Source organism: Hippocampus guttulatus, chromosome 1 (assembly GCF_054856545.1).
Source record: "Hippocampus guttulatus isolate MCC_2025c chromosome 1, RoL_Hgut_1.0, whole genome shotgun sequence".
NCBI lineage: Eukaryota > Metazoa > Chordata > Actinopteri > Syngnathiformes > Syngnathidae > Hippocampus > Hippocampus guttulatus.
Genome location: NC_141261.1, coordinates 8,074,081 through 8,098,853, shown reverse-complemented (window position 1 = coordinate 8,098,853; position 24,773 = coordinate 8,074,081). Strand labels below are relative to the sequence as shown.

General features: G+C 46.1%; 1 protein-coding gene across 2 annotated transcripts in view; it reads left to right on the top strand.

Annotated features, from left to right (window-relative positions):
* The window catches only part of samd11 (sterile alpha motif domain containing 11), a 56,963-nt gene extending 32,497 nt beyond the window's left edge, over positions 1–24,466 (top strand). The window contains exons 5-13 of one of the 2 annotated variants that reach the window (XM_086107354.1): positions 1,414–1,506; positions 5,083–5,247; positions 10,589–10,742; positions 16,770–16,885; positions 18,067–18,145; positions 18,274–19,028; positions 19,873–20,006; positions 22,000–22,110; positions 22,317–24,466. In XM_086107354.1, the coding sequence (XP_085963480.1) occupies positions 1,414–1,506; positions 5,083–5,247; positions 10,589–10,742; positions 16,770–16,885; positions 18,067–18,145; positions 18,274–19,028; positions 19,873–20,006; positions 22,000–22,110; positions 22,317–22,577 (1,868 nt within the window). In that variant the 3' untranslated portion in view covers positions 22,578–24,466. The remainder of the gene's footprint in view (positions 1–1,413; positions 1,507–5,082; positions 5,248–10,588; positions 10,743–16,769; positions 16,886–18,066; positions 18,146–18,273; positions 19,029–19,872; positions 20,007–21,999; positions 22,111–22,316) is intronic. The other variant, XM_086107362.1, reaches the window with a different exon arrangement.
* The last annotated feature ends 307 nt before the right edge of the window (positions 24,467–24,773 follow it).

Here is a 24,773-nt window from a genome sequence, read left to right as displayed (position 1 = left end):
GCGGTCTGCATCTCCTCCCTCCGTGATTAGGCCCGTATTGATTTGAGGTGTGTTTGATTGGGTGGAGGTGAGACGGCGGGGCTGGAAGGAAGGAACGCATGAGACGGGAGGAGAGGGCGAGGAGGAGGAGGAGGCAGCGGTAGGGGGTGCTGTGATTGTACACAAGATGAGGAAAGGCGAAGAAACCTGTTTGTTCGCAAGGAGGAACTCGGGTGTGGACGAGAGGAACAAATGAGAGGTCGTTTTTATAAGAGATTGGGATTTGCGTTGGTCACAAACTAATATACTGGCATCAAGTGGGCTGATGGAAATGGAAATAGCTTGTAGCAGATGTGTCCACATTTTTTTCTTTCAAAGGCCACACACGGAAAAATCCCCATAAAAGGACGCGATGGCAATTTGGATAATCTTCGCCTTTAATTTACCTAACCCTTTCATGCACCCAGTAATCTGATCACATGGTAAACTGTCCACTGTAGTTACCGCTGTCCCTGAAAGGGTTATTAACATGCTACAACCAATTCACCAGTGAAGGTAAAGACAGGTGAAGCAATTATATGTTATTTTCATATGCAGAATATATTACACGCTTATAAAAAAAAAAATAAAAAAAAATTGAGCTGTATTGAGCAGCAGGAAATTCACATCGCCACATTCAGAACCAAAACAAGAGCAATGTGTGCTTAGCGGACCTTGACATCGAGTAAACATGGAGTCAATAATCACGATTCCAAGACATGTCTGACCAAATGTCGTGTGGTGGAAATCAAGGAACTGAAAGATGAGAATAAATTTCTTCTTCTTCTTCTCTTATGCCTTAAAGCGTAGTACCAGTAATACACAATCGGAAAACGACGCGCACTGTTAATTGGAAATTTTAGTATCTTCCACGAGCTGAGAAAAACGGACGGCGGGCAATTGGCACCCAAGGCTGATGTTCGGACACCGCCTGCTTTGAGACTATATGCAACCACAGGTTTTTTTGGAATCACATCTGGAAAAAGACAAGCGGAGAGAGTGGAAGAGGCGTGAAAAGACCTCAGGACAGCCTGTTGGAAAAGACGTTAGCCAGATAGCGAGAAAGAACCGTTGTCCTGTTGTCACGGATACACGCGCATGCGTGCACGCACTCACACACACCTGTACACACACAGTGAATGACTGAGTGAGCCCGATGTGTCATGAGGCGGTTCAGCCCCCCTCTCATCTGCAACAGAAAAGGCGCATCTCTAGATACCTGTGGCCTGTTTCAATAACTCATTCTTTCCAGCTTTTACTTTTTTTTCAGGGCGGGGGGTGCTCTTTAACTCACAGCCAAACTAATTTCCCAGCAATCATTCGTTCAGGAAGACAAACAGTATTTTTTTTATCCATCGTTTGCATTCATTTCTTTTTGTGTCTGTATGTTTACAGATGACCTTCTAGGAAAGAGGAGAAGCTTTTCTCCCAACAGCAGCAGCAACTCCCCCTCGGACAGTAAGAAGTCCCGCAGCGTATCCCCCAAAGGTAAGAACAAGTATTGCATTCATCCGAGGTGGAGGACTCAAGACACAAAATTTCAGTCGAGTCAGACTGGAGTCGTCAATTTTACACTTTAGACTCGACTTGACTGACTTGAACTCTGAGACTGCACAAGACATTGCATTATTAGGGTGCCATTCCATTTACATTTTTTTTTTTAATTTAAATTTTTTTCTCATAACTGGCATTTATCGACCGCTTTTGTCACATGCGCGCATGAAGTTCATCTTCAGCTTTTAGCGGGAGAAGAAAGACAAGGAGGGGAAGAATCAGTAAAGAGGCAATGTTGACTTAGTTAAAATTATGCTGAGAAAATGTGTTGTTTGAACGGTTTAGAATAGCACTTTTCTCGCACTTTGTAATCCGCGCACCCCCCTTAAATCCGCCCGACACAGATGGCGCATCCCATCTCCAAAGAGATCCTTTAAAAAAAAAAAAAAAAAAAAAAGCCCATTTACAGCCAATAAAGGCATCACCTTTAATCGCTGAAATTACATAATACAGAAGAAATGCTCATGTTTAAATATATGTAAATGTGTAATTATGACAGCAGACCCCCATTTCATACTTTTATTGTGTTGCATTGCGTCACAAAGCACTTGCGCACCAATTTGGGGAATCCCTCGATTAGAGCAAGGCCCAAGAAATTGAATTCAAGATTTGATTGAGAAGAAATGTCCTTGCGCAAAAGTTGGGGGAACATAATCAGGCCAGAATTAATCCATTTTATTATTTCGCATTGTTGCGAGATACTAAATCTTCAGTTCACATTTTCTATTTTCCCATAACATGATACGAGTGCATGATGAATCATGGATTGAAAGGAATACCTTTGGCGATAGTGCAGCAATCCAGTCACCATCGTCTATTATTCATATTTCTCTTATGTGGCGTGGAACTGGGCGCCCGACGCAGCCAACAGGCTTTTCCCTCTCGTCTCCCGAAGAAGACTTCCTGACTGATGCATTATAGAGCAGGCAAAACCCAGGGCGCCTTACCGTACATCCAAGCCCATCCCTGGAAATACTGCACATCAGCAACATGCATACAGTTCATGCATTTGCACATATTCACTGGCTTGTTTGATGTAACTTTTGATTAGTTGACGTATCAATGACATGGTAAAATATAGGACCGAGTGACTGGAGCGGTGTTTGGTGACCCTTTCTTTTTGACTGCTACTCCTACACACTTACTTTTAGGCCCCATCTCGGCCTATTAAAGATGCAGTGATTTATATGTGAGTTTGCGCGTGTCTGTGTGTCCGTGTGTCCGAGAGAGAGAGAGAGAGAGAGAGAGAGAGAGGGAGGGAGAGAGAGAGAGAGAGAGAGAGAGCTTAAACCAATGGTTTACCCGTCTACTTTTATGTGTGTTTATTCAGACTTGGCTTCTTTCAAGAGGTTCACTTTTTTTTTTTAATCTCGCAGGCCACGGGAATCCTGTAGGATTCCCTCGGGATGGGAGTCAACTTTACCTTTAATCAAGGCATTGGGACATTAAAGGGTAAAAAAAAGTTCACCGGAGCAGACAGGAGCGGGATTATCCACTTGAAAAAAAAAATGGACAGATGCACAACCATTTTTAATGGAGCTGACCTCCAAAATGGGTGCAAAGTGTAAATGGGCGTTGTTTTCACCAGGAGCAAGATGGGACATATTTATTTTTTCTTTTTGACAATGATCCAGGACCGGGACTGGATTTTTATTGTGGGCTTTGATCTTGTGCATGGACTGCAGTGCGCCTCATCTGCGCTGAATTCTAAGAGAATGAGTGGAGCTGCTATAATTGGCTTGGAAACACGTCGGCTGTGTTCACTCCCACAATGGCGCAGATGCCCCTCTCTAACTGAGCTTCGCTACAAAAATACCAAAAAAGTTAATGTATGCTCAACGTTCAATTGCAATATCCGCTAAACTTTCTCTCACCCATGTGCGCAGCAGATACACTGCACGTTGAGCTAAACTTGGGTATCAAAATAGGAACCAATTCAGGCCCTAAATGTTGAAATATGTTATGTGTCGACAAAAAACAAATAAACAAACAAACAAAAGAATAATAGAACTGGTTTTTATGCATGAAGAGTTAAGATGACAACAAACAGGACATGAGGAGGCTAAAACACTGCTAACAAACATGGTAAACAGATGGCTAACTGGTGCTAATACACTGCTAATAGGTGCTAACAGATGGCTAATGGAGCCATAAGTGAACACAACACCTTTAACAAGGCAAATAGAGAGTCTCATTGATGCCATTGTTTTAGTGATTTGTTTCTCACTAAGACTGAACACAAGTGACCACTTTCGGAATGGTTAGCAACTTTGTGCAAAATATGCTTCAGTGTGTCCGAGCATTTGTGTTCAGCTAACTGGCAAAATGTCCTTTAGGTGTTTCGTTTTCATAGTGTAGCTCCTCCACGCTTAAGGGAAAGCTTTTGCGCTAGTTTCGTCCGCACCCAAAGCCCGACGCTTCACCTGCCGCTGCGGATGTGATGCGTCTCTTCCAAATATGGCAGCGACAGAGAATAACCATTAATGAGTAATGAACATGGAGAAATGGACTGAGAGGAGAGCAGATGGGGGTAGTCGGTGAGATTGGATGCCGCTGTGTAAATGATGTCTGTTGTTCTTTCTGCACCAAAGTCGTCACCCTCCTGCTGGTTACAGAGTGAGAAAACTTTTGACAAGCACAGACGACTTGCGCGTACAAACATAAAAGCCTTGAGTACCTCAGGTGGATTAGCGGATGCTTGGCGGTGGAGACAGAGATGCTCTCATGCTCGCTTTCCTCCCTCCAGCCGCTACTGCTGCTTCTTAGCCCCGCTCCTGCTTGCTTGCTCAGGGCCAGGCTCAGGTTTCACGAGAAAGGAGGAAGGTAAAAATAACCCCCTTTTCATCCTCTGTCTCCCCAACCACCTCCACATACCCCTCCAATCTTACCTTAGATCATTTTACTATTGACACAAAGAGGGAGGAGGAAGGTCATATGGAGCAATGAAATGCAGGGGACTAATAGCTAGATGCTGCATCTTCTCCATAGACGCGTTACATGCCTCCTTTTGGATCCTTCATCTTAACAAAAGCTTTTGGACATTTTTATGCTCCGGCTTCGAGCGATCAGTTTGGTTTGGGTCCTTTTTTGTCCAAGGTCCATAGATGCATCGATGGATTTGGTTGGTGTGGACGCACCTGAATGTAACCCTATCAATCCCCTTTAGAATGAACTAGAAGAAAGAATGTGAGCCATCCAAGCCAGACCTCAGACTCCAAGTGGACAATGTAATTGTCATATAATATACCAATTTTGTGTCCCTTCACTTAAAAATGTGTCCACGTGTGGCTAGCATCGATGTGAACTAGTCCAGTGCCGAACGATCGCATAGCAGACACATTGATACATCGACGATATAGATGTATCGTTACACTCCGCGTATATGCTGTTCAGGTTCATTCTTTATTATTTGCCAGTTAATGACTTTTAGGTTTTGAGACAGCATTTGCAAAAAGGGCAGTTTGATCTTGGTCCTCATCGACTAAATTGGTCGTTGCTCTCGTCCCTCAGAGACCGCACAGAGCCCAGAAGGGGAGGCAGGTGGCAGCCACAGCCACATGAGCCCCGAGGAGCACTACAGGCACATGATGTCAGCACTCAGCGAGCACGGATCCTACGAGGAGCAGCAGCAGCGCCTCTACCAGCTGGCCAGCAGCATGGGACTGCCCGGACACGGTCAGTCCACTGTCTGTATGACTCGATTGCATTTTTGGGCTTGTAAAATAAACAAAGTGCACCCACCAAAATATCCATCAGAGATGCATTGCAATTATTCCCGCCGCCATTGAAAGGTCGACCTGACATTTCTGATTGTGGCATTGCCCACCCTGTGTCAAGGTGGGATTCACATTGATTTCTGACCACCTCGCCGCTTCGTCATTAACAGCGCCCGCAAGCGGCATGCATCAACGCCGCCATTGATCCAGAACCCCTTATTGGCTGGTTGCCCGGCACCTAAATCTCTCAATATCCTTGTACACCTCCACTTCATCTTTTATTTATTTTATTTTTGGTGGACTGGATGGACTGATTCAATCTTAATGGAACTGGAACTGAAAAAAAAGACAAATGAAAGCAGTGTACATTGCTGTTCAACCATGGCATCCATTATTTATTCATTTTCTTTGGTAAAACTTGTACGATTAAGCCCTTCCTGTTCTCTATAAGCTCCTAGTTTGAGCTACTTTTATTTTTATTTGATTAGCAATGATGTTGAATTGCTGGCTGCAAATTTAAGGAGGGGAAGCCTATAAAAGGTTGAATTACCTTCTTGGGGTCTTAAAGGAGGCAGAATTCAGAGCACTGCGCAATCTGATTGGTCACTGACGTACTTTCCCAGCAGCGTTGCTGGTATGAGGCGGATGATTCCACACTCCAGTTGTTATCCTTGTCATTTTATGTTTTCATATCCATTCCATTTTTACACATTACGTTGCACGTACTGCCGCCCAATCCGCACACTATGCTGATGCCAACAACCGGTTGCTCTGGCATTCCTAGTCGCCCAAAAAGTTGAAAACCCAAGCCTTAAACACTGTAAGACTTCTTCTATGACTATTTACATCATGGGTGCCCAAACCTTTTTGACCGAAGATCTACTTTTCGATCAACCAACCTCCCGCGATCGACCCATTACCGCGCACACACGTCCACACGCATGCCATGATGAGCAATAGCCTGACACTAAGACATGCGACGCACTTAGGCAGCCTGTTAACGATCGCGGCTCACACGTACCGTTTTAAAATGCTTCTCTCCGCCCTCCAGATACCCATTCTTTGCACGTCCCCTCGGTGAATTGTACAAAACAAACTCTGAATGAGAATAATGATATAGCGCAACAACTCTGATCACAAGCTGCAACAGCAGACTGCTGAGCGCTAACAACTTCCGGTGACGCAGTCACACGTCATCGGAGGTTAAAGATTGCCTGCTTTATTTTATTTTATTTTTGAAATACTTTTTGTAAATACTCAATGAAACTGTCTATCTGGCCTCTCAGTTTTTCGATAGAAAAATTTGAGATTTTTTTTGGGAGCAGGTACATCTGAGATTTCGGACAGAGCGGTGACTGTTTTGTATCACAGGAGGCAAGAATGAATCTGTGCAGTGAGAGGCACTTGACACTGACCTGGTCTCCAGCGGGGGTCCCAGTGAAGCACCTTCCTTACCAGCCATCGTCTCTTCTATACATCGCCTCGGTCCCCACAGAGCATGCTTTTTTGTGTTTGAAGTGTCGGCCGCAGAAAATGAAAGCGTGCGTGAAACAGGGGGGCGAGATGGAAGTCTGTTCATGTGTGTGGATTTGGCGTCGGTGTTTCTGTGAGATGCAGGTTTCTCTCTGGGTATTTTTTTCTGAGAGGGTGGAGGCAGGGCTTTGGTTTGTTGAAATAGCCAGCAGGGTTTTCCTTCGCACCATCAGTTGATGAAAGCAGCTTGTGAGGAGAGACGAGAAAACACAAGTGTGGGGGATGGGGGGTAGAGATTCATTTGAAAGTGAAGGGATGGATGGGTGAGTCATTGTTGTGTCTGAGTTTACCGAGATTTGAAACGATATGCTTCATCTTTTTATCATCACGCCAGACAAATTGACCACTCCACCCTGTGATTGCTCCAAACACAATCAGTCAAAATGATGAAGCGTGACAAACTCTGCATATTTACTTCTGCCTAAGCTTGCCACATTGGGAAAGGATTCACTATTTGCCGCTGTATTCTGTGCTGAGCGGATGGATGTCGGCTTTTCAGTACCTGCCAGTCCACCAACCCCGTCACAAGGCCGGCCAAGCTGCATCAGCGCGGCACTCCTCTGCTTTCTCACGAGCTGAACTGAAAGGATTTCGGCTCAGCTCCAGGAATGATGGCGAGTAGAAAGACAGGGATGGCACAAAAGGAGGATAAGCGATATGGACCCAGTGGTGTGAACTGGGAACTCCCAAAATAACTCTCGCATAGGAAAAAATGTTTGTGATTTGCAGCATTTGTGTTGTTTCCTTTTTAGTGGAGGGAAAATTGCAGTTGCATGCAGTGGTACATGTAATACTGGTTGAACTTTGGTATGGGCAACCTTCAAAGCAAGATTTCCCGATTAGGTCAATTAACTCATTCACACCCAAAGACGTTTTTATACGTCTTTTCAGACTTGGTCCAGAATTGGCTGGTACTGAATGAGTTAACAACAATGATCGTTTCAGTGGCCAAAATGACACCGTGATATAAATGTGTGGAATTTTGTGCGGATTGAAACCAAGATCGATTGGACATAGAGGACGTCTGCTCTACTGTGTGCTATTGCACCTTTACCAAGAATATGACAGCGAACCAATTGGCAGCTCGCTAGCAAGAGAAGCTACCATTGCAGTCTACATCGTCGCTTCGTGGTACTTGGTGGAATCAAATGTTCAACGCCAATCGCGGAAATTCCAAGGCAATGTCTTTTTTTCACAAGCCAATGGCAGTGGAATGAAAAAGGAAGTCAGAACCTTCCAAAATAAAACCAGTAATGGCTCTTATCATAGCTTAACAGAAGGAGCACATATGTTGTGCCAATGTCCAAATTCCCACTGGCAATCACATCTGATCATCATGACTCTGAAGTGTTGGACAAAAGTGCTTCAACATATCCAGCCTTATGTCATGGTAACGGGAATCTTTTTTCTTGGTGTTGTGGTTATTGTCTGTTCTAAGAGTTTGGATATTTTTTGACTTCGTTTGATGGTTCCCACCCCCACACCTCGACCTCAATTGTGATGCAATACTAAATCACAATAATATCCCTTTAGTTGAGCCGCTTATCCAAAATAGCCGATGTGGTGTTTGGCGTTACCCCCAGGAAACTCACAGAGGTCAACGCTTCCACCGTGTCACCCCTGCATCGTGCACAACGGTGTGCTTGCGCTCTGGGGCTCAGGTTTCCTCTGATCCCTCTCTTATCTCCTCACTACCACCTCCACACACCCACACACGCGCACACAGACACACCCACACACACACACACACAAAAACTTGTCTGCCGCCAGCCGAGTCCCCTGTGGCCTGGCGCAGCAAACAGATCGATACACCGGAGCTAGGCCGCATTAATATCTGTCGCTTCACCTCCCACCCAACCCCCAACCCCGGCGCCCGCTCAGCACGCACACATACACACACACACACACACACACACGCACACACACACACACACACACACACACACACACGGCAGCTCCTAAATCACCCCGATACACACAAACACACATAACGCCCATACAGGCGGCGGAAATGGCCCGCTGGCACCTGAGGGATCTGTCTAATTAAAAATGAGGGGGGGGTAGATAGATTGAGGATCAGAGAGAAGGAGAGCGAGAGAGAGAGAGAGAGAGAGAGAGAGATAGGGAGAGAGAGAGACAGAGACGGGATGGATTTTTCTCTCATTAGAAGCCTTGTCTCCTGGTGCGGCCTGGCCTAGCCAATAATGATGAGGTCTCGTCTGCGAGAGGAAGCAGCAAAGCTGGGGCGGGAAAGACGAGGAAGCAGCTGGAACGAAGCGAGCGCCAGAGGTCAGGGTTTGGCGCGAGGCGCGAGGCAGGAGGCAGCGAGAGAAGACTGTTGTGGTTGTGGAGGTGAGAGGGAGAGCCACACAAGCGGGCTTTCATCTCACACCATCCATCCATGCATCCATCCATCCGCAAATCATCAGCAGTCACAGACACTGCGGTTGCGCATAGGGAATCATGTGGGTTCCTGTCCAACAACAGTCACACAAAAGTTCGGTCTGTGAATCACGACAGCGGGTGGTGTAAAACAAAAATCTCATTTGTATATGAAACTCAACAATTGCTCTTGCCAATTGTGTTACCTGTTTCTGTCGTTTGCCTGTTTGCTGTTGAAGTGCACTTCAACAGCCAAACATTTAAGCAGAAACAACTCAACCGATCTCCAAACAACTTTCATGTTAAGTGGGGCACATACTAAGCCTTAGTATGTCGACCCAGTTGTAGGTACAAATGCCAAATTTAATTCAGATTTAGCATTGAAACATCATTTTTGGTTTCCATTTCTCGGTGAATATTGTATGACTTTTCATGGTGTGTCTATAAATGTTAACAACTTGGTGCTGATGCGACTGTGGAGTTTTTAGCCATGGTGGATATCTGCACTGGGAACTCTCTCATGGATGCCATTTTTGGCCAGTGTCTCTCTTATGGTAGAGTTGTGAACACTGACCTGAACAGAAGCCAGTGAGCTCTGAAGTTCTTTGGGTGTCTTTCTAAGTTCTTTTCCAACCTCCTGGATGAGTCGTCATCGCACGCATGGATTGGTTTTAGCTGGTTGACCACTCCCGGGAATCTTTGCCACTGTTACCAGTTTTATCCATTTGTGGATAATGCTTCTAACAGTGGTTTGCTGAAGCCCCGGAGTCTTGGAAATGCCTTTGTAACCTTTTCCGGACTGATAGATTCCAATAACGATTTTTTTCAAATTTCTTCTTGAATTACTTTCTGATCGTGGCGTGATGCGTTTGTGTTTCTTCAGCTCGTGTAGCCTACTTCACTTTGTCTGATAGATTCTATTTATTTATGTGATGGTTTGATTCAACAAATGTGGCGCTAGGGTGTTGCCTGTGAAATTGAATTCTGCTTTCCAGAAACTATCGTTAGTCAACAGTAACTTTGTGATTTAACAAAGGGGGGGATACTATTTCACAGCACTGCATGATGTTTAGTCTGGCTAATAAATGAAAAATCAGCAAAGTATAGTTGGCGAATCGAAACGTGGCCCTTCATTTGTGTCATCTGGCATATACCTCTTTCCTTTTGTGTCACAAACAGAGCAATGCACAGCCCACTCAACATGCGTGTTAAGTAGATGTTTATAAGGATTTTCTGCCTGTCTGCATTGAAATTAGCCGCCGGATGCTAAATTTATACCTTCCCTTCTCTCCTCTCCTCATTTCCTGTCTTTGCTTCAACTATCATTCTTCCGTCACACTCCTTTCTCCCCGTTCCCCTGTTTTCCATCTTTGTTCTTTACTCAGACGTGCTGCGCGCTCAGCAGGAAGCGTTGGCTGCGGCGGTGAGGAATCCGGCGGCCTTAGAAGCTCACCTGCCCACGGGAGGCAGCTCCTCATCATCCAGCCAGAGACGCAAGCAGGGCCTACCGCAGCACCGGGATGCACATTACACAGAAAGGTGACAAATCTGTTGCAAACACTTGCGGGCCCCGAGTTTGTTTGCAGTGCGAGCGTGACTCATTAATAAAGCCTGACACTAACGTCCGCCACGCAAGTGACCATTACAGTTGATGTAAGGAAACGGGAGGAAAGAAAATACGAAAACGCATCGAAGTGGGTTGGTTGGTTACTATCGTCTATGTGTGTGCGCGTGTGTGTGTCCAAATAACCTCTTGCCTACAACTGCGGAGACGCACGGCTGCGTACCCGGCTCGTACTCCCTCCCTCTATGCCTCTATGCCCCCAGTGCTGGCCCCTGTGCCTCCCAAACAAAGCCGGGGGCAGCGGGAGTGGGCGGATAATTGCTTGTCGATTATTTATGTGGCGCGGGGAGAGGCGGGGGGATCGATAATGGGCCGACGGTGCGGCAGCGGGGAGCGAGGGAGGGAGGAAGAGAAGGGGGGGGGTGTTTGTGCGAGAGCAGGGGAGTGAGGGGAAGGGGCGGGGATATCAGCAGGAAGCGGAGCCTGCCTCCCAGTGCGGTGTTGGGGTGTGTGAGTGTGTGTGTGCGTGTGTGTGTGTGAGTGTGCGCGTGTGCTCCATTTTCAAGCGTTGTGTACGCCATATATGCGGATTGAATTTGGCTTTGTTTGTATGAATATAATTTGTGCCTGCACGCCTGTGCGCGTGTGGCCCATAGTGCACTGCAAATGTGGTCAGCGAGCCGCGGCTATGCGCCGCTAGTGTATAAAGAGCAGCGTAATTAGCCATACAGGGCCAGGAAGGGTTAAACAGGCCTCACCCCCAAACCCAAAAACCTCCCACCTGCCTCCTCTTTAACCCTTTTTATAAGCTACACACTTTTGGATGGAGTATAATGGAGCGGGTTAAAAGAGAAAATTGGCTCAAGAGCACTTGGCATTAATTGTAACTTTTGTCAGAATGAGAGGGGGGGGGAACAGAAAGTGTATCAGTAAGTGTACAATACAAACCCTTTATTTACTTAGGAGCATAATTACACCTGTCCTCAAGTACTGCATCCCATTTCGACATTAAGGCCACTTCACAAAATGATTGTAGAACCCACAGCTACTATCTATCTATCTATCTATCTATCTATCTATCTATCTATCTATCTATCTATCTATCTATCTATCTATCTATCTATCTATCTATCTATCTATCTATCTATCTATCTATCTATCTATCTATCTATCTATCTATCTATCTATCTATCTATCTATCTATCTATCTATCTATCTATCATTACATTTTGGACATCCCATTAACATAAAAATTCTAAAAATTGCACATACTGTATATGTTTTTCATAGGACAGTGATGATATACACTCCCACGGACCCCCCCCCCCTCACACACACAGACAATATATCAATTTATCAATATATATATACCTCCCACATTCCAAAAACATGCATGGCAGGCTTATTGAACACTCTAAATTGTCTCCAAGGTGTGAGTGTGAGTGCGAATGGTTGTTTGTATCTGTGTGCCCTGTGATTGGTTGGCAACCGGTTTGGGGTGTCCCCTGCCTAGTGCCCGAAGACAGCTGGGCTTATCCCAGCTGTCTTCGGGCACTAGGCAATGAATGAATGAATGGAAAATGAATGAATGAAAGAAAAAAAAATCGAACCAAATTGAATCGTTTTACTGTCAAGTATATTGAGATACGTATCGAATCGCCTTTTATTGGAGGGATACAGTTTCGAAGGACATTTACATCACTGGCCAGTTCATTCAAATCGACGTAAAATGACAACTAAAAAGTGATGACATCAAGCCCTCTCTGAACAAAGCAATGACTTCAAGTCATGACAGTGAACCAAACCTTACTCTTCTATAGTCCAGAAGCAGAATTAATTCAAGTCGAGTGGAACATGGGTGTTTCGTTCCCATACTTTTCGCCATGGTGCATGTGAGTTGTAAAGGGCCGGACTGTGTTAAACCAGCACAAAGAAAGAACAGGAACCAAATTCTAGAGCGACCTCAAAGTGGAATGAGTGCAAAGTGAAGAGAGAATTCAAATAGAGATAATTGGTGAAATGAAAAGCCGTGGCTGAGGAAGCGAGTCGAGGCGGCAAATTCCCTCCCTAACTCTCTGTATGGCTCACCTTTCCTTCGACCCCTCATCATTGATTATCTTGGGCCCATTAGGGCCCATTGTTAAAAACAAATCATTAGGGCCGCTCAATGGGCTTAGAGGCTGGCGCTCCATTTGTCTGGCCTTAAATGGCGCTAAGCTCGCCGAGCATCTGCCAGGCAAATAGGCGGGATGGAGAAAAATAAAGAGTGGAAGGAAGTAGAAAACATGGGGGTTTAAAATGGGGATGAAAAGAGGGAAGCAAGAGCAAAAAAACGAAAAAGCGGAGAAGGCGAGAGGACGATGTGACGGAGAGAGAGAGAGAGAGAGAGAGAGAGAGAGAGAGAGAGAGAGAGAGAGAGAGCGAGATGAAGCAAGATAGGGAGTGAGGCGATGGAGAGAATGTGAGATAAGGGAATGGAGGGAGGGCAGGCGAGCGAGGAGGGAGCTTCATCCATTTTAATGAGCTTCCTGTGTAAATGTGTTCCTGCGGAGAAGGAGCCGAAGGCGGCTGCGCGGCGCTCCTAATCCCCCCACGCTCCCGTCATTAAGGGCAGTCCTGTCACACACACACACCCACACACACACACGCACGTGCACGCGCGTGCGCATTCTCACAAGCCACACGTACGCACACACCTCGCCTGGGCTGCTTCAGGACAGGAACGCTGTCGCCACTCTGACAGGTCGTCACACACGAGTGAATTTCCCAGAAGCCCTTGGCCTCACTGGCGGCACAGTGAGACACACACACACACACACACACACACACACACACACACAGGCCAAGCATGGAGCTTTGCGTTACTAAGAGTCCACATTGCATTTGTGCAATAGGAATGCATCGGAAGGCTAAAGAGAAAACAGACCAAGGCACGCCACTCGTCCGTCCAAATTGCGTTCTAAAAAAAGCGTGAGAGAAAGAATGAGAGACGGCGGGAGGGAGCGGAGGGGAGTGTCAGGCGCACTCCTTTCCCGCCTTCTCTCCCTCGCTCTCCGTGATTAGGCCTAATTATGGTGGCGCAGACGCCTGGCAGCCCCAGTCATGCAGCTTTAATTGACCGTTATTCATCTGTGGCCTAACGCTAGGCAACGGTGGGCGGCGCAAAGCGACGGAAGGAAGAAAAGGGAACATCTGAGAGGCGGCGGTTGAGGCAGTTTGGCGTGCGGGGAGCAGACCGCGGGTGGGGGTTTTTGGCGGTTTTTGCGTGAGCCGCGGCGTGGCCTCGTGGAGCAGCGCGTCGCGAGGCTAATTGCTTGCCCTGAGGGATTAAACCAGGTGATTACACACTGGGCGGTGTAATTACATAAGAAGCGGCGAGTGGGGCCCCCAGCCCGCGGCCCGGGGTCACGCGCCACAGCCCTCACCCAAGATTAATTGGCGCTGCCACAGGAGTGCAAGGCGCCGCCGGAGAGAGCGGTTATACGATTAGCATTAACATTTCAGCGGCAAAGGCGATCGATGAATGCTTTTCACCCCCTCCCCGACACACACACACACACACACACCAATAAATCACAACTATCACATCCCCTTGTCCCTGCATGCGAGTGTTCCCTCCAAGCTGTTCCGCTCCCTCGCCGCTAAGCCAAGCGAGAGACAAGCAGGCGCTAGCTAATTTGAACATGGTTACAAAACAATATTTGCGGTTGCACGCGTCCCGTCGTTGGTTTCCACTTTGTTTTCCTCAGCTCCCTTCCCATGTGTGCCTGTGTGTGGCGACAGGCTCACACGCGGCTGACTGGCGTGCGAGCAGAAAGGCAACAGTGAGCTAGCTATTTACAGAGTTTCAAAGTAGGACTACCAAGTTTAGTCGACCAGTCAGGACGATGGCTAATCTAATAGTCGACGTCGTCATAATTAATTTTGAAGTTTTGTTTTTCCTGTCCAAACTGCCTCGTATCCCATTGTTGGCTTTATGCTTGTCTGTGATGCATGCGTAGAGTCGTGGTAATCTGGGCCATCCGTAATCTTTCAGGATTATGACCTCATTTTGATTTGGGAGATTAATTTGATACTTTTAAATGTTACATACTAATACACAAAAACACATTTTGTGTTATAAAAAGAGTACAGTAGTGTTTAGTTTTCTTTAGCACAGTGCCTTTTCCTAGTTCAACTCATCTGATTTCACGTTCTTCTATCGTCAAAAAATGCTTATTGCTTGAGAAGAGTGAAATATACAAGTACAAAATGTTAAGGTCAATTTAATACAATCCATCGTCCATCGAAAAAAAAAAGAGATTGGTTCGTTTCTCCTGTCCCATGCAAATCCGCTTCAATTCCAAGCGCCGACTCTCAGGTGCAAATACGCATCCGCTCTCCACGCCCAGCTCCTCTCTCCTCATCGGCTCCACAAGCCATCTATGCAACCGCGCCAGCACACGCTGTCCAACAACGCCCTCATCTCCGCTAAACAAAATGGGGCTGTGAAAAATGCCGCCCATTACAGGCGCAAAAAACACAAGCGCACCGGGGCTGTCAAGGGGCAACAGTCAATTAACTCCGACATTCCTCCCAATCAGAATCAATGCTAGTAGACGCGTGATGCCGACAAGGCGGAATCATCAAGCGCACTTTCTTGTTCTTCGACGAATGTTGTGGCCAAAACACTGAAAACGGTCCACAACGGGGCCTCACGAAAGACAACAAACACAATATGACAAAGCAAAAGACAAAAGCTCTCGCAAATGGCTGCCAACTACATCTTGATCTTAAATTGCACCATAATTTATCGGCATGTCAGGAGTGCTAATACGACCTGCAAATTTTTAATAAAGAGTTTAAAGTACTTTCATCTGAATTGTCTTTATTTTTAATTTGCACATACGTCGAAGAATTTAAGCTTTAAGCTAATGATGGTTATATTGGAGCAGCTGCTTGGTGATGCAATATGTTGTGATTTACGCATGATCGACAATCGTTGACTAGTCGACTAAATAGTTGTTTGCTGCAGTCCTAGCTGAAAGGCTCCAATGGAGACAGGAGTAATTTTTTACCAACTAGCAGCCGTCGAGCGCCAAGGCACATTTTGACACAGCCACAAGGTCAAGGTGCCTCATTATTCTCTCATCTTAAAAAGAAAAAAAAAACCCTTCCAACTGTGAGGATTTACAAATAACTGGGAAAATGAATGAGGGGGAGCGTACCTTGACGAAATGGTGAGTGATGAGGAGGGCAGGGAAGAGAGGGCAAAAAGAAGGGCACAAACAACACCCATTTTTCATAGAGGACATTGAGAACAAAAAGAGATGGTTTGCTTTTAAAAAATGGAGAGAGAGAGAGAGAGAGAGGGGGGAGACACTGAGTGGGAGAAAGGTGAGAGGCGCCTTTCCCCCCTTGACGAGGACAAAGGACGAGGGAGATAATGGAGAGGCCTTTTCAAAAGTTGAGGTTGCAGGACGCGCCATCTTTTTAGCAGCATCAATGCTGGCTTGGAAAGTGGGAGGGAGGGAATGGGGGCATCAAAAAAGGGGGAGGGAAGGGGGGGGGGGGGGGTGACGGGGTGAATGGAGGCGGGATGAGTGTTAATTAGAAGGTCCTTCAGCCCGTGGCCCCGGTCAAGATGCAGGGGCCGCCCCAGCTGTCAGAGCATGACACACCGGCATTGTGCATTCAGCTCTCATTATGTGTGGGGCTCCAATGTGTGCGTGCGTGTGCGTGTGTGTGTGCGTGAGGCGGCAGTGGAGGGTACAGCAATGGCCAGCGGTGCTTGGTGCAGCCTGACAAGACTGATGAGGCACTGGGGCGACGTCGGGGCCTCTGGAACACGGCTGATAAAAATACACCGTACGCATCGATGTGGCAGCACGCACACAGAATGGCTGAGGCGCGTGGCGACGGGAGGACAAACAATAACACGGTTGTCGGAATGAACGCAGGGGGCTTTAAATTCGAATGTTTATTTATTTTTTTTTATTTTCTTTTCATATTCGCCTCCGCAGAGAACTGTCCCAACCTCCGCCCCTCCTTTCCCCTTCAACGGCCCCTCACATCGCGCTCGGACCTCACTTGCGGGCTCCTTTCCTCGGCTTGCCCTCAGCTCTCTGCCAGGCCCCTGGTGAGTCAGCATTTGACAGTTTAACACCTTTGTCAGCATGCTAATGTTTGCGTTGGTTCCCAGCGTGTGGTCGTTGATACACAGAGGAACATCGAAGGTCACGCACACACACAACAACGCTGGCCAACCTTCGATTTGTTCCAATTTCCAATCGGTTCGCTGAGATTCAAGCCCTCACCGTATTCAAATAAACGTTGAAGCTGCTTGTTGCCGTGAGTGAGTCACTTGGATGATTTTTATTTTATTTTTTTACATCCAGCTTCCGACCTGCAGTGGCTGTCTATTTGGAAAACTGGCCTGGAAATCAAACCTGTGCTGTCTGAACAAAAAGCAGCAGCATATATCGATTGCCACACTCTCCGAAATGATAAATAAATCAATATAATACTTCACTTTCTTCTTCTCCAAAATATTCAAGCGGTACAAGTTAACGGAACGCATTTCAATCATGTGCAACCGATGTACATGTCTGAATCAAGTCAACGCGATCAACTCAAGGATTTTTTTTGGTTGTTGTTGTCGTTTTTGCGCAATGCCAAGATAATACATTGAAGTAATATTTACAGAATCTTAACAAGCATACATTTGTAAAATTAGGCTCACCGCTCCACAATAAAACTCTCCATCCTCAGCAGTAAACTTTGGTGACACGCGCTGTCTGTCGAGATAAGCGGAGGATGAAAGTCACCTTGCGTAAAGAGGCGCAGGCTACTTTGACTACATGATGTCTCGTCCGCTCATTGTCATATTATAAGAATAATCCAGGGAAAAAAAGCGGGTATCGTACGCTATATGAAGATGAATAGCGCGCGAATGGTTTCATTGTTATATGCAACGAATGAGCACCAAAACAAAATTGAAATGAGAAAACACGATACAAAGCAAAACTTTTTATGTGAAGTGAGAACATGATGACTACTTTGGACGGTATTTTCATTAGGACGGTTAGACTGTAGTTTGTTGGGTATACCTGCACTGCCTCATATTGGCAGCTTTTTTCTCACGTACTGACCCTCGTGAAGCTGTGTTTGTAAAGGCTGATTTTTTTTTTTTTTTTAATCCAACTCTTTGAGAGTCGGTATATATGATGCAAGTATATCATTCACCGTAGCTACTTGATGTTGAAAAATATGAACCCTGAACTGTTGAAAGCATTTTTTTTTCTCCCTTTTCAACACCAGGCTATGGTTTCCTGCAACCGGCTCAAGCCGAAATCTTTGTGCGGCAGCAGGAAATGCTGAGGAAGCAGAATCTCGCAAGGTGTGTATGTGCGATATTGGTAAAAGTTGTGTGTGCGTGTGTTGGATTTTAGATTCAGATGGTCATTTCTCCTTGTAAATTGCTGACATCTGACTCGACGGGATCGCGTGTGTGTTTGCCTGCGACAGACTTGAGATGTCAGCCGAGCTTTTGAGACAGAAGGAGTTGGAGAGCCTCCACCAGCGACAGCAGCAGCAATTGCTGAGCTCTGACCCGCTGGCCGCCCTCCCCGCCAGCCTGCCCTTGGACCACCCGGCCCTGCGGAGCCTCCAAGACATCCCAGAGGGTCATCCTCTCCGAGAGGAACTGGTCCGCCGCTCCAATGCCATGCTGGTGCTTCGACACGGGGCCACGGCGCCCCTCCTAAGCGCCGACCAGCAGGAGCAGCCCAAGACGTCGTCCACCCACAAAGAAGCCCAAGCCCAGAGCTTCACGACCGGTTCCGACGCTGATTCCAAGAAGGCCCTCCACCGTGGCCCTCAGCCTGAGCTTCGCGCTGGCCATCGCAAAAGAAGAAGAGAGGAGAGAGGAAGCGAGGGAGACGACGAGGACATGAAGGACTCGGGCAGCGAAACGGAAACATGCGACGAGAGGCGGGAAGGCCCCGCTGCCAAATCGAGGAGTAAACACAAGGACAGTCGAGAAAGAGACGGCAAGGGGCCGTGCAACAGCGCCAAGGAGAGTCAAGAATGCTCGGGCCGGCTCAACGCGTCTTGTAGTTCAGCTGGCACCAACTCGCCCAGTCGCCACTTATTCACCTCGGCGCTGGGGAAGTCCGATGTCAAGCTCCAGCTTCCACCTGGATTTGTGCCACCTCTGCCCGCTCTTCAAGGACAGTCGTTGCCTTTTGGATTCCCATACATCAATCCTTACTTTCACATGGGTGAGTAGCTCACACACGCACCCACACACACACACGCACACACGCACACACACACACACACACGCACACACACACACACACACACATATAAGAGGCAAAAAAAAGGCAGCATGTGAAAACCATTAGCGTCACAACTTGTGCGTATCTGGCTGCCTGTTTGGGTGCCTGCCTTTGACCCTAACACAGAGCACGCCACCACCAGGGCCACGCGGGGATTTGTTCACATACAACAGGGATGAAGAACGGGCGGCTCGCGGGCCACATGTCGCACCGACTGCACTCTAAGTGGCCCCTTGATTTGAAAGAAAAAAAAATTATTGTTTGAAAAAAGAATTCCGAAACCAAAATATTCTTCAAAAACAGAGATAAACATTCAATTTCTGATTTCCGCAGGAAACGAAATCCATCCCTCCTCCCAAAAATACTGAACAAAAAATATCTGTAAATAAGTGAATCCGTATCAGCCAAACGGTGAAAATGTAAGGGCTGACTGTATTTTTAAGTTGTGATATCGCCATTAACCACAAAAAGGTAGATATCGCATATTTGTCATTACACCTGGAGTTATACTGCTCTATAGTACAAAGTAGTTGGCCTCGCAATTTTTTTTGCGGAACAAACATAGTACTTCACGAATATAAAATTTTTAATGAGTTGATTTTAGTGAAAAATGCACAAAACGAGTCGGTTTGCTGCTCGTAAGTCAAGGCAGCACTGTTCATGTGTCGTTCCTGTGACTTTCATTCGATGAATCTGCAACAAATGTGAAGAAACAGAAAGGTCCTCAGCCTTTTTGTGTTTTAATTGATTTGTCTCCCCCCCCCCCCACCGCTGCTGCTTTCAGGCTCTGTGGGAGGTCTTTTCATGGACGGGGAGGACTCGGTTCCAGCGAACCCCGTGGAGGACTTAAGCAAGTGGAGCGTGGAGGACGTGTGCGGCTTCATAAGCAGCCTGGCAGGATGTGCTGAATACGCTCAGGTGAGACCGTGAGGACAACAAGACGGGAGGAGAGAAAGCGAGAGAGAGAAAGGAGGACAAATGGAGGCCAGGGGCAGGCTGACCAATAACCATAGAAGTGTGCAGTCATCACCATCGCGTCTCCTTATGGTCGTTTTGTACAATGAGTCAACTTGATTGAGAAGTGTGCGCTTGGGGTGTGTGTGTGTGTGCGCGCTTGCGGGCCTGCGTGCGCATGTGTGTGTGTGCACAAACCCTATGTGTACACTTTTGTATGTGAATGTTTTTGGGGTTTTTTTTGGAGACCTCTTCATTTTTTGTGTAGTGTGTTTTTGTGTGTGTGTGTGTCTGTGTGTAGATAGATAAATAGATAGAGACGTGTCTATGCAGCGTCCTCGTCATTCGCCCCTCGGATCCATGAGGTTTTCCGATAGTTTTACGTAAATGTGAATCATCCAGAAAAAGTGTTCAGCAGTCGAGCGATCGCTCACGATGCTGAGGGACATTTTCGAAGGATTGTTAAAAGCCGACAAAAGCAAACGTCCTTGGATCAGTTCTTTACAAAATGCCAGGCAAAAACCGCTTCTGAGAGAGAACATAAGCTAAAGAGGGCAAAAAATGACAGGGACGTAGTTAAAAGTTAAATGACCATCATTTTTATTCTTTACTCTGTTGTTCGTTTTTTCCATTATGCACAACTCTCATTTATTGTGCAATAATCTCATTGTAACGTGCGTTTGTTTCATATTTTGATGCATTTTTATGCTTTAGAAAACATTTATGTCTGAAATTTGGGGTGGCTTGGAACAGATTAGGGCATTTACATGGAAAACGCGTCTCGACTTACAAAATTTGCTAGTTCAGTAAATTCATCCAGAACATATTAATTTCGTAAGTAGAGGTCCCACTGTAGTTCTAAAATTAATTAGTTTACTTAAATTGAGTCTAAAGTTGATGGACCGAGAACTCAGGACAAGTGCCGTATGCGCATGCAGATCTCCATCAAGGCAAACGGTCAAGATGAATCACTCCAACATTTTTTGTTGACACCACTCGTAGTACTTTCCTATTTTGACGGGCCGTTGCCCGCATCTTGTGGCATTTTGGGCCGAAGCTATGTGGTAACCCAACTTGACAACAAGAAGCAGTTTGGCACATCGTGAAATATTCTTCAGAAAACAAGTTTCAAGCTGATGATTGACAATCGTGGTTGAAGGTTACTGTCAAACTAAAATAAAAGGAAGAGAATCACATGTTGTGTGTTTAAAACAACCGCATCACTTTGAATGTCTGCGAGCTTAAAGCTTAACGCATGACGCAAGATGCCCCTCGACACAAGTGCGTGTAGAGAAAGACAATGTTTAGAGATATTATTTATCCTCCGTGAAAAATTAGGAATGCAAAGTATTACTGTGGCTTACCGAGTCACTTAAATGTGAAACTCTTCTTCGTTTGTGCCCGTCATTGTATTATACTGCCCCCGGTGGTGAAGGAAGCACACTACATCGTGTTCCAAATTATTTTGCAAAGGATGTTTTTCTCCAATTTTCATAAAGTCTCTGCAAATGGCACTCAGCATAATTTTGAAGTCATCGACTGGAAGAGAATGATTTGAATGTTTTCCAAGCACACCGCCCAATGATGACAGTATTTTCTTCAAAAATAAAAGTTTTTTTGTGAAAAAATACTGTTCCAAATTATTATGCACAGCAGTGTTTCAAGACATTTTGTAGGTTGCAAAGAACTTAAAATTGTCCTATTGAATTTGCCGCATTTTTGAGGTGCTGAATAGTACGTTTGGTTTAAGACACGAGATCCCAAAACAACATGAAGATTTTGATTTTGAGGTTAAAATAGCCATGTTAATCTTTTGGAATGACAGTGATAATAAACAGCAGGCACGGAAAAAAAAAAAGGAATAAATTTGCGATGTTGGTCGTGAGTAGCGCGAGTGTGTGAGTGGGTCGTGCGCTTGCGTGCGTGTCTGCGGCTGAAGCGGCTGTGTCTCCGCCAGGTTTTCCGGGAACAGGTCATTGATGGGGAGACATTAGCTCTGCTCACTGAGGAGCACCTGCTTGGCATCATGGCACTAAAGTTGGGCCCTGCCCTCAGGATTCGCTCGCAGGTACACACACTGCAGCTGTGCGTGTGTCCTTGTGTGCCAGACAGTAGACCCGAGAAAGTCAGCCAGCGTAGCGTAGATTCCCCACATGTAGCCTGCCCTGAAAAACAAGCCTTCTCTTTCTCTCTCTCTCTTTGTGTCTGAACTCAAAGTGTAAGCAGCATGTCTCTGCCATTGCTGAGCCCTGTTTCCTCCTCTCATCGGCTCAGGTGGCGCGGCGCATCGGCAGACTTTTCTACATGACTGGATTCCCGCTGGCCTTCCCGTTCCCGCCGTCGGCCGCCCTGCGCCCTTCGGAGCGGGACGGGGAGGCCCCGGGGGTGCCCGCCGACACCCCCTCCTTGCCCCTCTCCCTCCTCCAGAGACCCGCCTCCACAAGCGGAAGCCCTTCTCCTTTCGGTGGGCCCACCCCGGGCTGCTCCTCACCCAAGCAGGAGAAGACCAATGGCTCCACGGCGGTGGGAAGATAAGGGCTCCCTCCTCACAGGGTTCGCTTGAACTTCCAGGCCTTAAAACAGAAATGGACGGGACAGGGGGGGGGAAAAAAGGCAACGTGGAGGACGACACGGACTGAGTTCCTGGCCCGTGGTTGTGTCTGAGCCGAATCCAAAGAAAGTGGCTCGGGAGACGCACGAGGCGCAAAAAAAAAGAGACAGCTGGTCACAGACAGCATGCCAAAAAGAGGCCACGAACGCCACATTCTTGCAAGTCAGACAAGCCAACGCCAGCGGAAAGCCGTCTGTCCTTCCTTTGTCTCTTCTTTCCTTCCTTCCTGTGCTGGATTTCTTTTTCCACCTTCTTTTCTGTACCTGTCCACTGCAAGCCCCGCACAATCCAGGAATAAGACTCATCTCCCCTCTCCCCGTCCTCCTCCTCCGGCTTTGGGGAAGCTGTCGTCCTCGTCCTCGTCATCTCCGAGGCTGGAGCGGCGCCACGCTAAAACGAGCTCCGTCTTTTCACAGCAACTATGCATTCCACTGTCCCGATACCAAAGATGACCGGATGAGTGGAATTGAAACCATGTTTCTGCTTCTGTTTGCATGAAGGCTGTCAGACAGAGAGAAAGAGAGAGTGGGGAATAATGCGAGTGCCTCAACATGAAGCACTCGATGGTATTGAGAAAGGACTGTATTCGGACCGCACTGACAGGACTCACAAATCACAATTCGTCATTCGCAAAAAAATACATAAATAAAACCCTATATTTATGAGAGGTCGCTCTGAATTTGGGTCCTTTTCATATTGCAAGGAAAAAAAATGGACGAGAAAGAGTAGCCCTGGGTGTAGTCGACCCCAGAGTCGTTCCAGATCCCCGTTGACCTTGAGCGGGATAAAAATGATCAAAAACGGATGGATGGATTACAAGAAAAAAGTTATCATGACCAATAATAGATTATTACGAAGGTCAAATGTCACAAGAATAACAAGCAAGAAGTCAACTGTTATGACATTGAAGTTACGAGAATCGTCCAAATAACACCAAACTTTTCAATTAAGTAATGAGAAGCAATAAATTCAAACATTATATGACTTAAATCCAAATTTAAAAAAGAAAAAAAAGATCTGCCTATTCCAAGAAGAAAAATGCCAAGAAATACACATGAACCTGTATTTGATCAAATAGATAATAATATTTCCTTCTGCAAAATATATGGCAGGTCTGTATCTTTTCCTTTGATTTCTTCTTTTGTTTTTCTTTTCAGTGTGGTCCGAATAGTCTTGGTACAACAACACGCGTGTTGCTGGAAACAATAGCTCACACCGTTTGGACACTTGTGTTGACTACTGTTGGGAGAGTTTGAAATAATAATAATGAGAAGAAGAATGACGAATCATGCAAAATTGTACAGAGTCATGCTTGAAATGAAAATATCCTGAAGGTTGCATACGTGGTACTTTCAATTTTTTGCTAAATGTAGATGCACGAAAAGAACAAAAAAGTTTTCTTGACTTAAAAAAAAAAAAAAAAGAGAAAAGAAAAAAAAGAAAGAAATAATGTGACTCGCTGGACTTTTGTGGTACTTTTGTTCATATATTTTCCTCTCCTTTTTGTTGGACTTTTTTTTAAACTAATATTAAAAGGCGCTCCAATCCCGAATGCTACTGTAGCATATAAACGAGGACAAAGTATTTATAGGACTTAGTAAATAAAGCAAATTATATGTATTATAATTAACCCCTGAGGCAGATTCCAAAGATACTTTTACTTTTGGTTGCAGGGCAAAGAAAGGCACAGAGCTCTTAATACTTTTTTTTTCAATCCACGCAAGCAATTGATTCAAATGGTCCCTTTAAAGGTTTTGTCTTCATCCTATTTTTCTATTCACCGCACGGGTGAAATAAATCATAAAGAAATGGCGCCTTTGTCTCTTGTGGTGATTCTCTTCGTCATTGTCTTTTTCCTTCTCTACCTTCTGCGTGTCTACGATGGGTTCAAGTAAGGTTTGGGGGGGTTTTCAAATGGAAGTTACAATAGCAAAGTAAGGCCGTGTTTCCCAACTGAGGCGAGGCACATCATTTACTTTGGAAAAAAATCAAAAATGTCCCAAAAAAAAAATAAAAGTATAAATGCAGCAAAACTGGAACAAAGATATAATAATAGTTCAACAAGGGGCGGCCCGGTGGTCCAGTGGTTAGCGCGTCGACCTCACAGTGCAGAGATACCG